The sequence below is a fragment of the Sorex araneus genome, chromosome 2 (assembly GCF_027595985.1).
Source record: "Sorex araneus isolate mSorAra2 chromosome 2, mSorAra2.pri, whole genome shotgun sequence".
Lineage (NCBI taxonomy): Eukaryota > Metazoa > Chordata > Mammalia > Eulipotyphla > Soricidae > Sorex > Sorex araneus.
In genome coordinates, this window is record NC_073303.1 from 322,810,538 (window position 1) to 322,823,979 (window position 13,442).

Below are 13,442 nucleotides of genomic sequence, written 5' to 3' on the forward strand. Positions count from 1 at the left end.
TGTACTTCTCTTAAGCTTTAGCCAGCAACTTAAAGCAAGTCATTACTTAAAAATTTGCCTATGCTTTAGGGCAAATTTGTGAATTGCTGAGAGAATTGTTTGTTCCATGCTGACTTGTTTTATCTTAATTCTCATCTATATTCTAGAAGAAAAACAGACTGATAAAATATTTTGGGTTTTTTTGTTTGTTTTTTTAAGTTTTTCATCCACACAAAGCTATAATTTTATTTTATTTTATTTATAATTTATTTATTTTAAATTAGTGAATCACCGTGAGGGTACATTTACAGATTTATACATTATTGTGCTCATGTTTCCCCCATACAAAGTTCGAGAACCCATCCCTTCACCAGTGCCCATTCTCTACCACCAGTAAACCTAGCATCCCTTTCACACTGCCCAGTCCCAACTCCCTCCACCCAACACTGCCACTATGGCAGGGTATTCCCTTTTGTTCTCTCTCTCTGATTAGGTGTTGTGGTTTGCAATAAAGGTGTTGCGTGGCCATTGTGTTCAGTCTCTAGTCTACATTCGGTACGCATCACACTTCCCCCGCATAACATCTGACCACATTTTACTTGGTGTTCCATTCTCTGAGTTGCCCAAAATGAGAGACCAGCCTCCAAGCCATGGAGTCAACATCCTGGTACTTATTTCTACTATTCGTCTATTCTTGGGTGTTAGTCTTATAGTCTATTATTCTATCTTCCACAGATGAGTGCAATCTTTCTATGTCTCTCTCTCTCTCTCTTTCTGACTCATTTCACTTAGCATGATACTTTCAAGGCTGATCCACTTATATGCAAACTTAATGACCTCATTTTTTCTAATACTAATAAATAATAGTATTTCATTTTATGATGTACCAAAGTTTCTTCAACCAGTCATCTGTTCTAGGGCACTTGGGTTTTCTCCAGATTCTGGCTATTGTAAACAGTGCTGCGATGAACATATAAGTGCAGATGTCATTTCGACTATACTTTTTTGCTTCTCTGGGATATATTCCCAGCAGTGGTATTGCTGGGTCAAATGGGAGCTCAATTTCTAATTTTTTGAGAATCGTCCATATTGTTTTCCAAAAGGGCTGAACCAGTTGGCATTCCCACCAGCAGTGTAGAAGGGTCCCTTTCTCCCCACATCCTCTCCAACAGCGGTTGCTTTTGTTCTTTTGGATGTGTGCTAGTCTCTGTGGTGTGAGGTGGTATCTCAAGGTTGTTTTGATCTGCATCTCTCTGATGATTAGTGATGTAGAGCACTTTTTCATATGCCTTTTGGCCATTCGTATCTCTTCCTTGGAAAAGTTTCTGTTCATTTCTTCGCCCCATGTTTTGATGGGGTTGGACGATTTCTTCTTGTAGAGTTCAACCAGTGCTTTATATACCATTGATATCAACCCCTTATCTGATGGGTATTGTGTAAAAATCCTTTCCCATTCTGTAGATAGTCTTTTTATTCTGTTCACTGTATCTTTTGCGGTGCAGAAGCTTTTTAGTTTAATGTAGTCCCATTTGTTGATCTCTGTTTCCACTTGGTTAGCCAGTTGCGTGTCACCTTTGAAGATAACTTTATCTTCAATATCGTGGAGGGTTTTGCTGACCTTGTCTTCAATGTACTTTATGGGTTGTGGTCTGATGTTGAGGTCTTTAATCCATTTTGATCTGACTTTTGTGCATGGTGTCAGGTCGAGGTCTAAGCCCATTCTTTTGCATGTGGTTGTGCAGTTGTGCCAGTACCATTTGTTGAAGAGGCTTTCCTTGCTCTACTTCACATCTCTTGTTCCCTTATCAAAGATTAGGTGATCATACACTTGAGGTTGTGTGTAGGGATATTCCACCCTGTTCCATTGGTCTTTGGCTTTGCCTTTCTTCCAGTACCATGCTGTTTTATTTGTTTCCACTTTGTAGTAGAGATTAAGGTTGGGGAGGGTGATGCCTCCCATCATCTTTTTCCCAAGAATTGCTTTAGCTATCCGTGGGCACTTGTTGTTCCATATGAATTTCAGTATTGCTTGATCCATTTCTTTGAAGAATGACATGGGTATCTTTATAGGGATCACGTTAAATCTGTATAATGCTTTGGGGAGTATTGCCACTTTGACAATATTTATTCTCCCTATCCATGAGCAGGGGATATGTTCCCATTTCCTCATGTCCTCTTTTATTTCATGGAGTAGCGTTTTATAGTTTTCTTTGTAAAGGTCCTTTACTTCTTTAGTTTAACTGATTCCAAGGTATTTGATTTTCTGGGGCACGATTATGAAAGGGCTTGGTTTTTTCATGTCCCTTTCCTCTGCCTCATTGTTTGCATATAGGAAGGCCATGGATTTTTGGGTATTGATTTTATAGCCTGCGACTTTACTGTACAGGTCAATTGTTTCTAAGAGTTTCTTACTAGAGCTTTTAGACTTCTCTAGGTATAGTATCATATCATCTGCGAATAGTGAGAGCTTGAATTCTTCCTTTCCGATCTGAATCCCCTTAATATCTTTTTCTTGCCTGATGGCTATTGCTAATACTTCCAGTACTATAATAAAGAGAAGTGGTGAGAGTGGGCATCCTTGTCTTGTCCCCGATCTTAGAGGAAAGGCCCTTAGTTTTTCTCCATTGATGATAATGCTTGCCATAGGTTCGTGGTAAATGGCTTTGACTATCTTGAGGAAAGTTCCTCCAAAACCCATTTTGGTGAGAGTTTTTATCATGAATAGGTGTTGGATCTTGTCAAATGCTTTCTCTGCATCTATTGATATGATCATATGGTTTTTATCTTTACTTTTGTTGATGTGATCGATTATGTTGATTGATTTCCGAATGTTAAGCCATCCTTGCATCTCCGGGATGAATCCCACTTGGTCATGGTGTATGATCTTTTTGATGAGTTGTTGGATTCTATTTGCTAGGATTTTGTTGAGGATCTTCGCATTGGTGTTCATCAAGGATATTGGTCTATAGTTTTCTTTGTTAGTGGTGTCTTTGTTTGCTTTTGGTATTAGGGAGATATGTGCCTCGTAGAAACTGTTTGGAAGGGTTCCTCTCTTTTCAATTTCCTGGAAAAGCTTGAGGAGAACTGGCAACAAGTCTTCTTTAAATGTTTGGAAGAATTCTCCAGTGAATCCGTCTGGACCCGGACTTCTGTTTTTGGGGAGACTTTTGATTACAGTTTCGATTTCTTTGATATTTATGGGCCTATTCAAGTATTTCAAGTCTTCTTGGTTCAGTCTTGGGAGATTGTAGGAATCAAGGAATTTGTCCATTTCTTTTAGGTTCTCTTGTTTCGTGGCATAGAGACTTTCAAAGTAGTCTCTGATGATCTTTTGAATCTCCTTGGTTTCTGTTGTGATGTCCCCCTTTTCATTTCTGATTTGATTTATTAGGGTTTTCTCTCTTTCTTTCTTTGTGAGTCTTGCTAGTGGTTTATCCATCTTATTTATTTTCTTGAAGAACCAGCTCTTTGTTTCATTGATCTTTCGGATCATTTTTCGGGTTTCCATATTGTTTATTTCTGCTCTAAGTTTTATTATTTCTTTCCTTCGATCTGGTATGGGTTTCTTTTGCTGGTCCTCTCCTAAGATCTTGAGCTGCGAAGTCAAGCTATCTATATAGGCCCTTTCTTCCTTTCTGAGGAAAGCTTGCAGAGCTATAAATTTTCCCCTTAACACAGCTTTAGCTGCGTCCCATAGGTTCTGGTAGCTTGTGTCTTCATTCTAATTTGTTCCGAGGTATCTCTTGATTTCTTCCTTGATTTCCTTCATGACCCACTCATTGTTCAATAGTGAGTTGTTTAATTTCCAAGTGTTTGATTTGGTTCTCCGCGTCTGTGTGTGATTAACTTCCATCTTCAGTGCATCATGGTTTGAGAAGATAGTTGATACAATTTCTATCTTCTCTACTCTATTAAGGTATAATTTGTGACCCAGAACGTGGTCTATTTTGGAAAATGATCCATGTGTGCTGGAAAAGAATGTGTATTCTTTTTTTGGGGGGTGTATAGCCCTGTATAGGTCTATTAGCCCTGTCTCTTCCATTTCTTCCTTCAGAGCCATTGTTTCCTTGCTGAGTGTTGTTCTTGTTGATCTATCCAGAGGTGATAAAGCAGTGTTGAAGTCTCCTACTACTATCGTGGTGTAAGTTATGTCCTCCTTAAATTCTGTTAGGAGTTCTTTTAAGTATTTAGCTGGTCGTTCATTAGGTGCGTATACATTTAATAGTGTGATTTCTTCCTGTTGTACATATCCCTTGATGAATAGGAAATGACCTTCGCTGTCCCTTCTAATCTTTTTCAGCCTGAAATCTATGTTTTCGGATACTAGTATGACCACCCCTGCTTTTTTGAGGGAGCTGTTTCCTTGCAGGATTGTTTTCCATCCTTTGAGTGTGTGTTTGTTCTGACTATTCAGATGTGTTTCTTGTAGGCAGCAGAAAGTTGGGTTTAGTTGCCGAATCCATTTTGCCACTCTGTGCCTCTTGATTGGTGCATTTAGACCATTAACATTAAGAGAAATTATTGTCATGGGATTTTGTGCCATTTTTCTATAGGGTTTGTTGCTCTTATAGGTTTTTTTCCTTATCCTATAGTAGCCCTTTGAGTCCTTCTTTTAAATTTGGTCTTGAGTCTATGAAGTTCCTGAGCTGTTGTTTTTCCGTGAAGTAGTGTATGGTTCCTTCAAGTTTAATTGAGAGTTTAGCTGGGTAAAGTATTCTTGGTGAGGCATTCATTTCATTGAGTTTTTTCACTATATCCCACCATTGTCTTCAGGCTTGGAAGGTTTCTTCTGATAGGTCTGCTGTGAGTCTAAGGGGTGCGCCTTTGTATATGATCTCCTTCTTTGATCTTGCTGCTTGCAGTATTGTGTCTCTATCCATAGCATCCATCATTCTGATTATGATATGCCTTGGGGATTTTCTATTTGGGTCCCTTTTAGCTGGCACCCTTCGGACTCCTTGGATCTGGATGTGCATATTTTCTAGCTCTGGGAATTTCTTAGCGATGATGTCTTTAATTGTGTTTTTTTCATTAGGATTGGTTCTCTGTGGTTCTGGTACTCCAATGATTCTTATGTTGTTTCTCTTGAGGTCATCTCCTAGGACTCTAATTCGCTCTAGAGCCATTTTGAGATCTTTTGCCATTATTTGTTGTTCCCTATATGCTTTCTGCAGCTCATCTTCAAGATCACTGATTCTTTCTTCGGCAGTAGTCATTCTACTGTTAAGGGCTCCTACTGAGTTTTTTATTTCATCTACCGATTCTTTTAGTTGTGTCACTTCTATTCGTAGCTTTGAAATTTTTGCTCTCATTTCTTCCTGGATTTTCTTGGTGGATCGTTCCAATGCTGCATCCATATCTTCCCTTAACTTATTGGATGTTTGCTCCATAGTTGCTTTGAGTTCTTCAACCATCTTCACGATTTCCTCTCTGAATTCTTTATCTGAGAGGAGACTGTATTTCTGGGAGGTCATTGTTGGGTTTGCTGAGATTCTCCCTTCCATCTCCGCTGGTGGTGGGGATTTTCGCTGTTTCTTCATGTTTGTTATGGGTTTTACTATTAGGCGCTCTCCTTAGCTTGAGAGGGGTCTCAAGAGAAAGTGTGGGGCTATGATCCTTTTACAAAGGACTTTATGTGCGGCTTGATGAGTTCATTGACAGTTTTTGTGAAATGAGGATAGGCTAGGTCAGTTGACTATTAACATATAGTGACTAAGATGACCAGGGTATTCTTCAGAGGGATAGATTCTATCGATTATTGCCAAAGCACAATGCATTGAGTGGGAAAAATATCTTCAGCCTCGTAAGCCGCTGCTGCTCCAGAAGGAGGCCACACCCCTTTTTGAGGCCACATCCCCTGACATGTGGACACGCCCCTAACAACCTGGATGGGAGTGAGAGTTGAGGGCTGCCGCAGGGAGACTGACGTGGGGGAAATCGGTGCGCTCTGATAAAATATTTTGAACTTTACAATGAACTCTTGATGATTCATGACATTCAGGAATATGATTGATTTTGACTAGCCCCAAACATCTAGAACATTTTTCTAAAGGTCTTTTCACAAAGATGTGGCAACATCTTATGTTAGCAGATATATTTCCTGATGTTAATACTAATTCCTGAGCTTGATTTATAGATAATTCTTGTAACTACCCTTTGAGATACAGCTTTTATACTTTGAAAATCTAATGTGGACAGAAGATATGTATCATTAAAGGGCCTGATGACTCTTCTATCACTGCCCTTTCAGAACAGAAGCTGAAATTGACCCTTAAATTAACTGGACACTAAGGGGTGTGCAGAGTCCTAACATAGCATGTTAACATTTTATGTTAGTTCTGTAATTTCTGTCATGCATATCCTTTTAGATAACCTGCTAAGAGTGCTCTCTGAAGCCCAGAAAGCACTTATCTTTATGATTCCCAAAGGTACTATTCCCACAACTCCATCAGATACATGAGTAAGATACATACTTGCTCATTACTTTAAAATAATGGCTAATTCCAAGCTATTTTGAGCTGGGGAGGGGGTAGGAGGCAAGGTAGGGGATGTGAAGGGGAAAAAAGATAGTTTTTAATGCCTCAAAATAGGATTAAAATGGAGATGTTTAGAACAGGAAAGAAACCATTTGAGGCTGAAGACCCCTCACCCCCCCCCCCAGCCTTTTACTCTGTTTCTCAAAGGAAGTTCAAAAGCAATGTCATTCTCAACAGAATCATTTTTTCTTTTCCATACTCTATATGACAGGTGGAAAATTTAATTAATTCACCATAACTCTCTTTTCTATCCTAGATATTACTTAGTTTTCTCCTTTAAATAATGTTTGACTTGGAAGACCAGGAAGTGTTGACAGTTTTTTTTTGTTTTCTTGTCCTCTCTTCCACAAGGCTTGGAGCATCACCTATCACAGCTGGTTGACTTTCGTGTTGTTGATTTGGTCCTGCACTCTTTGGATGATTCGTAACAGAAGAAAATATGCCATGATTAGCTCTCCTTTCATGGTTGTTTATGGAAATCTGTTGCTGATATTGCAATATATATGGAGTTTTGAACTTCCTGAAATTAAAAAGGTCCCAGGATTTTTGGAAAAGAAAGAGCCAGGAGAACTTGCCTCAAAAGTAAGTAAACAAGAAAATAAAATGTTGAAATAAAAACCACAAGCATCATCATGTTCATATCAAAGAAAGAAACTTAGGGAAATAGGTTCTATCTTCCTCCTAGTATTTCCCATAAACACACAAACACAAGAGGCTGGAAAGAGCACAGTGGTTAAATCACTTGCTTGCTGTCCTAGCATTCCACTGATGCTGAATCTCCATTGTGACCTTCGATTCTCAGAACGTTACCAATAACCCCTCAGCCTCTGTAAGACATGGCTCAACTCCCACACCCTGCCTACATGTAAAAAAATTTTTTTTGATACAGATAGAAGTATCTGTATAGAGGTTAAAGCACTTGCTTTGCTTTACACAACTCTAGTTCAATCTCCAGCACCACCTGCAGTGATTCCTGAGCACGGAGCCAAGGATAAGTTCTGAGCACTGCCTTGTGTGACACCAAAATCAACACACACACACACACACACACACACAAACATACACACATACACACAGACAGGTCTTTTTCTTTTTAAAAAAAATTATTTATTTTTTAATTAGTGAGTCACAGTGAGGGTACAGTTACAGATTCACACATTTTCGTGCTTGTTTTTCCCTCATGCAATGTTTAAGAGCCCATCCCTCCACCAGTGTCCATTCTCCACCACCCATGAACCCAGTATCCCTCCCACCCCCCCCCAGTCCCATCCCACCCACCCCACCCCACCTCTGTAGCGGGGCATTCCAATTTGATATCTCTCTTTCCTTTTGGGTGTTGTGGTTCCAAATAAGGGTATTGAGTGGTCATCCTGTTCAGTCTCTAGTCTACTTTCAGCACGAATCTCCCTTCCCGCACAGGATCTCCAATCACATATTACTTGGTGTTTCCCTCTCTATCTGGGATGACTTTCCCCCAGCGTGTGAGGCCAGCTTCCAAGCTATGGAGCCAACCTCCTGGTATTATATACTACTATTTTTGGGTATTAGTCTCCTACTCTGTTATTTTATATTCCACAGATGAGTGTAATCTTTCTATGTCTGTCTCTCTCTTTCTGGCTCATTTCACTTAGCATGATACTTTCCATGTTGATCCATTTATATGCAAAGTTCATGACTTTATCCTTTCTAACTGCTGCATAGTATTCCATTGTATAGATGTACCAAAGTTTCTTTAACCAGTCCTCCAGACAGGTCTTTTTCTAAAAGATAAATCTGCAACTTCATCCTTTTGACTGTATGCATCCATTACAACCTGACTCAGAATATCAGTGACATCTAAAATTACATTTCAGCTACCTTGCTGAATGTCCTTCTACCAAAAATATTAGCTCCTGTGGGGATAAAACTTAATTTATTTTTTTTAATTTATTGAATCACCATGTGGAAAGTTACAAAGTTCTCAGGCTTATGTCTCAGTTATACAATGCTTAAACACCTGTCCTTTTACCAGTGCCCATATTCCACCACCAAAAAAAAAAAAACAGTACACCTTCCACCCCCCCACCCCCACCCCCACCTGCATAACTGATAAAATACACTTCATTTTCTCTTTACCTTGATTACATTCCATATTTCAACACAAAACTCACCATTGTTGTTGGGGTTTCAACACAGAACTCACTATTTTTCTTGGAGTTTATCCCCCCAAAATACGGCCCTATTGACAAGGAAACATTGATAATTAGTTCTCCAATGATGAGAATGAAGAGATATAAGGTCCTGCGGCCATGGTAGCAGCCGCGCGGTTTAGGATTTCTGTATTTTAGTAATTAAGTACATGGAGATTTAAGTGGGAAATTTCATCATTTCCCTTCCTGGGATAGCATAAAGCAAATGCTTAGTTCACAGTCTGGGGACATGGTTGCGAGCACTTGCTGGGTTCAGAAGTAATCTAGCTGGCTCTGGATCTTGGTCATTCAGCAGCAAAGCGGCTGTGCCAAAGCATGGCCACCTGGTTCGAATCTCGGCTGAGTGCGAGCTGGAGCCGGTACCGGCCCCAGCCCGAGACTGCCCAAGTGTCCCGCTGTTTCAAGTTCAAAACACATTTTTTTCCCCACACCACCAAGTTCATACCTGTTTAAACGTCCATAAGATGGCGTACGCCAAAACTTAATTCATTTTAAATAATTTTTACCCACTTGTAAATGTTTGTAAGGTTTTTTTTTTTCTTTTTGGGTCACACCCAGCGATGCTCAGGGGTTACTCCTGGCTTTGCACTCAGGAATTACTCCTGGCGGTGCTTGGGGGACCATATGGGATGCCGGGGATCGAACCTGGGTTGGCCGCGTGCAAGGCAAATGCCCTACCCACTGTGCTATCGCTCCGGCCCCCAATGTTTGTAAGTTTTACCAGTACAGTATTACCACACTACACTCCCCGCAACCCCTGGCCCAACTACAGTGACAACTCCCTGGATAATTTAAGACATTGCTTTCAGGGACCATTTTTAAAAATTTATTTATCACAAATTTGCAATAATATAGAATGCCAGGGATTTGTAATATTATATAATTTGAGGGTGAATTGATTTTATAACTTCTCTGAAAGTCTCACCACTCTAATCCATCGAAAATATCCTTTTACTTATTCCCCTAACTTTCCTTCTCCTTCCTCCTGGTAACCCAGAGTTTTCACTGAAGCTAAGATTCTTGTTGTTTTTTGACAGTTTACTATTCCATGAGTGAGTGAAATGCTCTACTTACTCTCTTTACTTCCCTACTTACTTTACTTAGTATAATCACCTCGAGTTTTATCGATTTAGTGCCTTCAGACACAATGTCATATGTTTAATGGCAGAATAGTGTTCCCCTGATTACATAGGCTTCATTTTCTTTTATCCAGTGATCTCTTGATAGATATTTAAGTGGATTCTGTGTTTTGGCTGTTGTGAATAATACTTCTCTGAACATAGGGGTGCCAGTATCCTTCAAATGAGTGTGCTTTTTTTGAAAAATGGAATTTTTGTCCCTTAATTTTATATTTATTTTGGTCCCTAGGATCAAATACATGCAAAATATGCTTTCTGGTTCTCAGCTACAGCTCTGGCCCATCACTTGAATATTTTAATAATGGGGCTGGATTTATAATACAGTGAGTAAAGCTCTTGCCTTGCATGTGACCAAACCAGGTTTAAGGTTTATTCCCTGGCCTCCCGTATGATCCCGAGTGCCATCAGGACTAATTCCTGAGTGCAGAGCAAGGAGTAACCCCTGAGCATTGTCAGATGTGGCCCTCAAAACGAACATAAATATATCACGAAATCACGAATCACGAAATCCCGTTGATCATCGAATTTCTCAAGCAGTCTTAGTAACCTCTCCATTCATCCTATCCCTGAGATTTTAGAAGCCTCTCTACTCGGCCTTCCGAATGATGCCACATTGGAGGCTCTTTCAGGGTCAGGGGAATGAGATCCAGCTTGTTACTGGCTTTTGCATATGAATACACCATGGGAAGCTTGAGAGGCTCTCCCATGTGGGAAGGAAACTCTCTGTAGCTTGCTAGTTTCTCCCAGAGGGAGAAGTAGGTTATTAGATATCTCACTTCTGGGAGCTTGCTTTTAAGTCTCTGGATGTTGGCCGTTGATGGGATTACACACACCTGGGTTCCTCTGCCGGTACCTTCATGCCTGAGGCTTATCCGAACGTGTGGAGAAGGGCCTTGAGATTGGCTGTGGCTAGGTTCCAGTGGTCTTTGGCCACCAGGAGCTCTGCTCGGGGTGGGGAGGGAAGCTGGAGTCCATCCCTTCTGACGGGCCCTGGGGAAGACAGCCAGGCATGTGCACAAGATATATATAGATAGATATAGATATAGATATAGATATAGATATAGATATATAGATATAGATAGATTAAGATATATATATATCTTTATTTTTAAGAAATTTCCATGCCATTTTCCAGGGAGATTGCATCAGTATGCCAGAGTACCTTTTTATATACATCCTGACCAATACTGTATTGTAGATATACACCATTCTTACTATGTGATGCAGTATCTCATGTCATTTTAATAGTGTTAATAATTAAGAATGACAGATTTTTATGTGTCTATGGATGATCTATATATCTCATTTGAAATGTGTCTATTCATGTATTTTACCCATTTTTTATTGATTTGCTTGGTCTTTGTTGTGTAATTTGGTACGATTTTTATATTTTTAAATATATAAATATGTATTTCTTATATATATATATAAATATAACCCTTTGTTAGATGTGTTGTATGTAGATATCATCTCCCAATTACTGAATTACCTTTGTGTGTGTGTGTGTTTTTTTCTACTGAGTCTCCATTACATCTCTTATTTCAAAGTTCTGAAGCATATCACCTATTGCTTTTTGTTCTTTATCATTTTGTTTTAGTCACTATAATTATAATATAATGATGATTTCATGCATAATAAATTACATCACCACACCCCAGAGTGTCACTTCCCTCCACCATTGTCCCACTGCTTCCCCCCACTCTTACCCCCCAGCACCCTCCCCCTCGTCGGAAGGGATAAGCACCCTCCCCCTCATAGGAAGGGATATGCTGAACCCATTCTCAGTTCTGTTCCCTTTGGGCATTTGTTGTTTCTTTACTATGTTTCCGTATATTTCACATATGAGGAGATCATTCTGATTCCCCTTCCTTCTGTCTCACTTCACTCAACATGGTATTCTCCAGATCCATCCATGTAGCAGCAAATTGCAGGATTTTTACTTTTCTTAGAGCCAGGTAGTATTTTGTCATGTGTATGAACCACAGTTTATTTATCCGGTTTTCTGTTCTTGGACACTTGGAATGTTTTTTCCAGATTTTTGCTATTATGAATAGTACTACAATGAATATGGGAGTACATATGCTCTTTACATATACATTAGAAAAAGAAATATCTCTCCCAAGTTGCTCTCTAGTGCAATTTATTATAACTCCTGGAAGTCAGAAGTATAGTTTTCATTGGGTTTTTATTCTACACATATTTAATAGTATATGTTGGCTCTAGTTTATGTGGAAGATAAAAGACAATGGCATATTTGTGGATAACTAATTTAGCAGTTATTCAAAGTAAAAAGAAGCAATTAATTTTCCACTTACTAGTTCACTTCTTTAGTAAATACTAATATCCTACTATGAGCCATACTGAGGTATCACAGCTCACAGCTCACATTTTTTAAATTATAATAAGTTCTAGTGAGAAAGTAGAGAAATTAAAATAATCTCACACATGACTATTACAAAGGAAAAATGTGATTTAGTCAGATAGGAAAACAATTTATCAGTTCTTTGAAATGCTAAACATATGTAAACTACACATAAACATTTGTAAACTATAAGACCCAGTAATTCCACTCTTAGGTATATATACCTAAAAGAACTAAAAATACTTATCCACATGAAAACCTGCACATGAATTTTCACAGTTATAATAGTATTATACATAACAGAAAATAAAAGAGCTAGAAACAACCTAAGTATCCGTTAGCTAATAAATTGATAAAACATTGTCTATTCATGCATTGAAATATTTTTTGATTATATAAAGAATGAGGAACCAACACATGCTATGATATGAGTAAACCTTGAAATATTGAACAAAGCCAAAAATGTAGCACTTAAAATGAACCTGCGTTGCATAGTTCAAAAAGCTGAGGACAGGCTTTGCATGCAGAAGGACTAGGTTTGCCCCACACCACTGAATGACTCCTTGGAGCATGACTGAGAGCACTCCCAGCAGTGTGCTAGGAGTAGCCCCTGAGCACCACTAGGCTTGGCCCCCCAAACAAAAAAACACATATTATGTAATTCAATATATATAAATTATATCAATGATCCCAGTTGGGTGATCTAGAGAGAGAAGAAGTTCATGGTTAGCTAGGGCTTGAACAGGGAAAAAGGAAGCAGCTGCTATGCTGTTTCCTTTAGGGGGGTGAAAATGTTCTAAAGCAGATTGTGTGGTGGTTGTACTACTCTGAACACACTAAAAATCAGCGACTTCCAAGCTTAAATTGTGAATTGCATAGTATATGATTGATAATCCAATCAAACTATAATAAAGCACATTGTTTATAAAAACCATCACTATGTGCCAGTTTCTCTATTTCCTGAAGAACAGAGATCCCAGAAACCATAAGGTTTTTCTCCTTAGGCCTTAAAAAAAAAAGTTGTTATATTCAGTGGGACACTTAGAATAATTCTTCCTTAAGCTTTGGGAGACAAAAGAGTATGTTAAAGACTCCTATTTCTGGGTACAATGTTCTTTTTCCCCTTTGAGGAATTTTTCAAAACAAGTATTGCAGCATGGAAGCATGGAGCAAGTATTATAGAAGAAGCATGTCCTCCTGTTCCAACTTGACTAATGTCACAGTCAGGCCAGGAAAG

The 13,442-nt window shown here is 39.0% G+C and overlaps 1 protein-coding gene across 3 annotated transcripts in view; it reads left to right on the forward strand.

Annotated features, from left to right (window-relative positions):
• Positions 1–13,442, forward strand: part of PIEZO2 (piezo type mechanosensitive ion channel component 2) — a 455,202-nt gene that overhangs the window by 336,668 nt on the left and 105,092 nt on the right. For all 3 annotated transcript variants that reach the window (XM_055127104.1, XM_055127105.1, XM_012933496.2), the window contains exon 13: positions 6,867–7,097. In XM_055127104.1, coding sequence (XP_054983079.1) covers positions 6,867–7,097 — 231 coding nt within the window. The remainder of the gene's footprint in view (positions 1–6,866; positions 7,098–13,442) is intronic.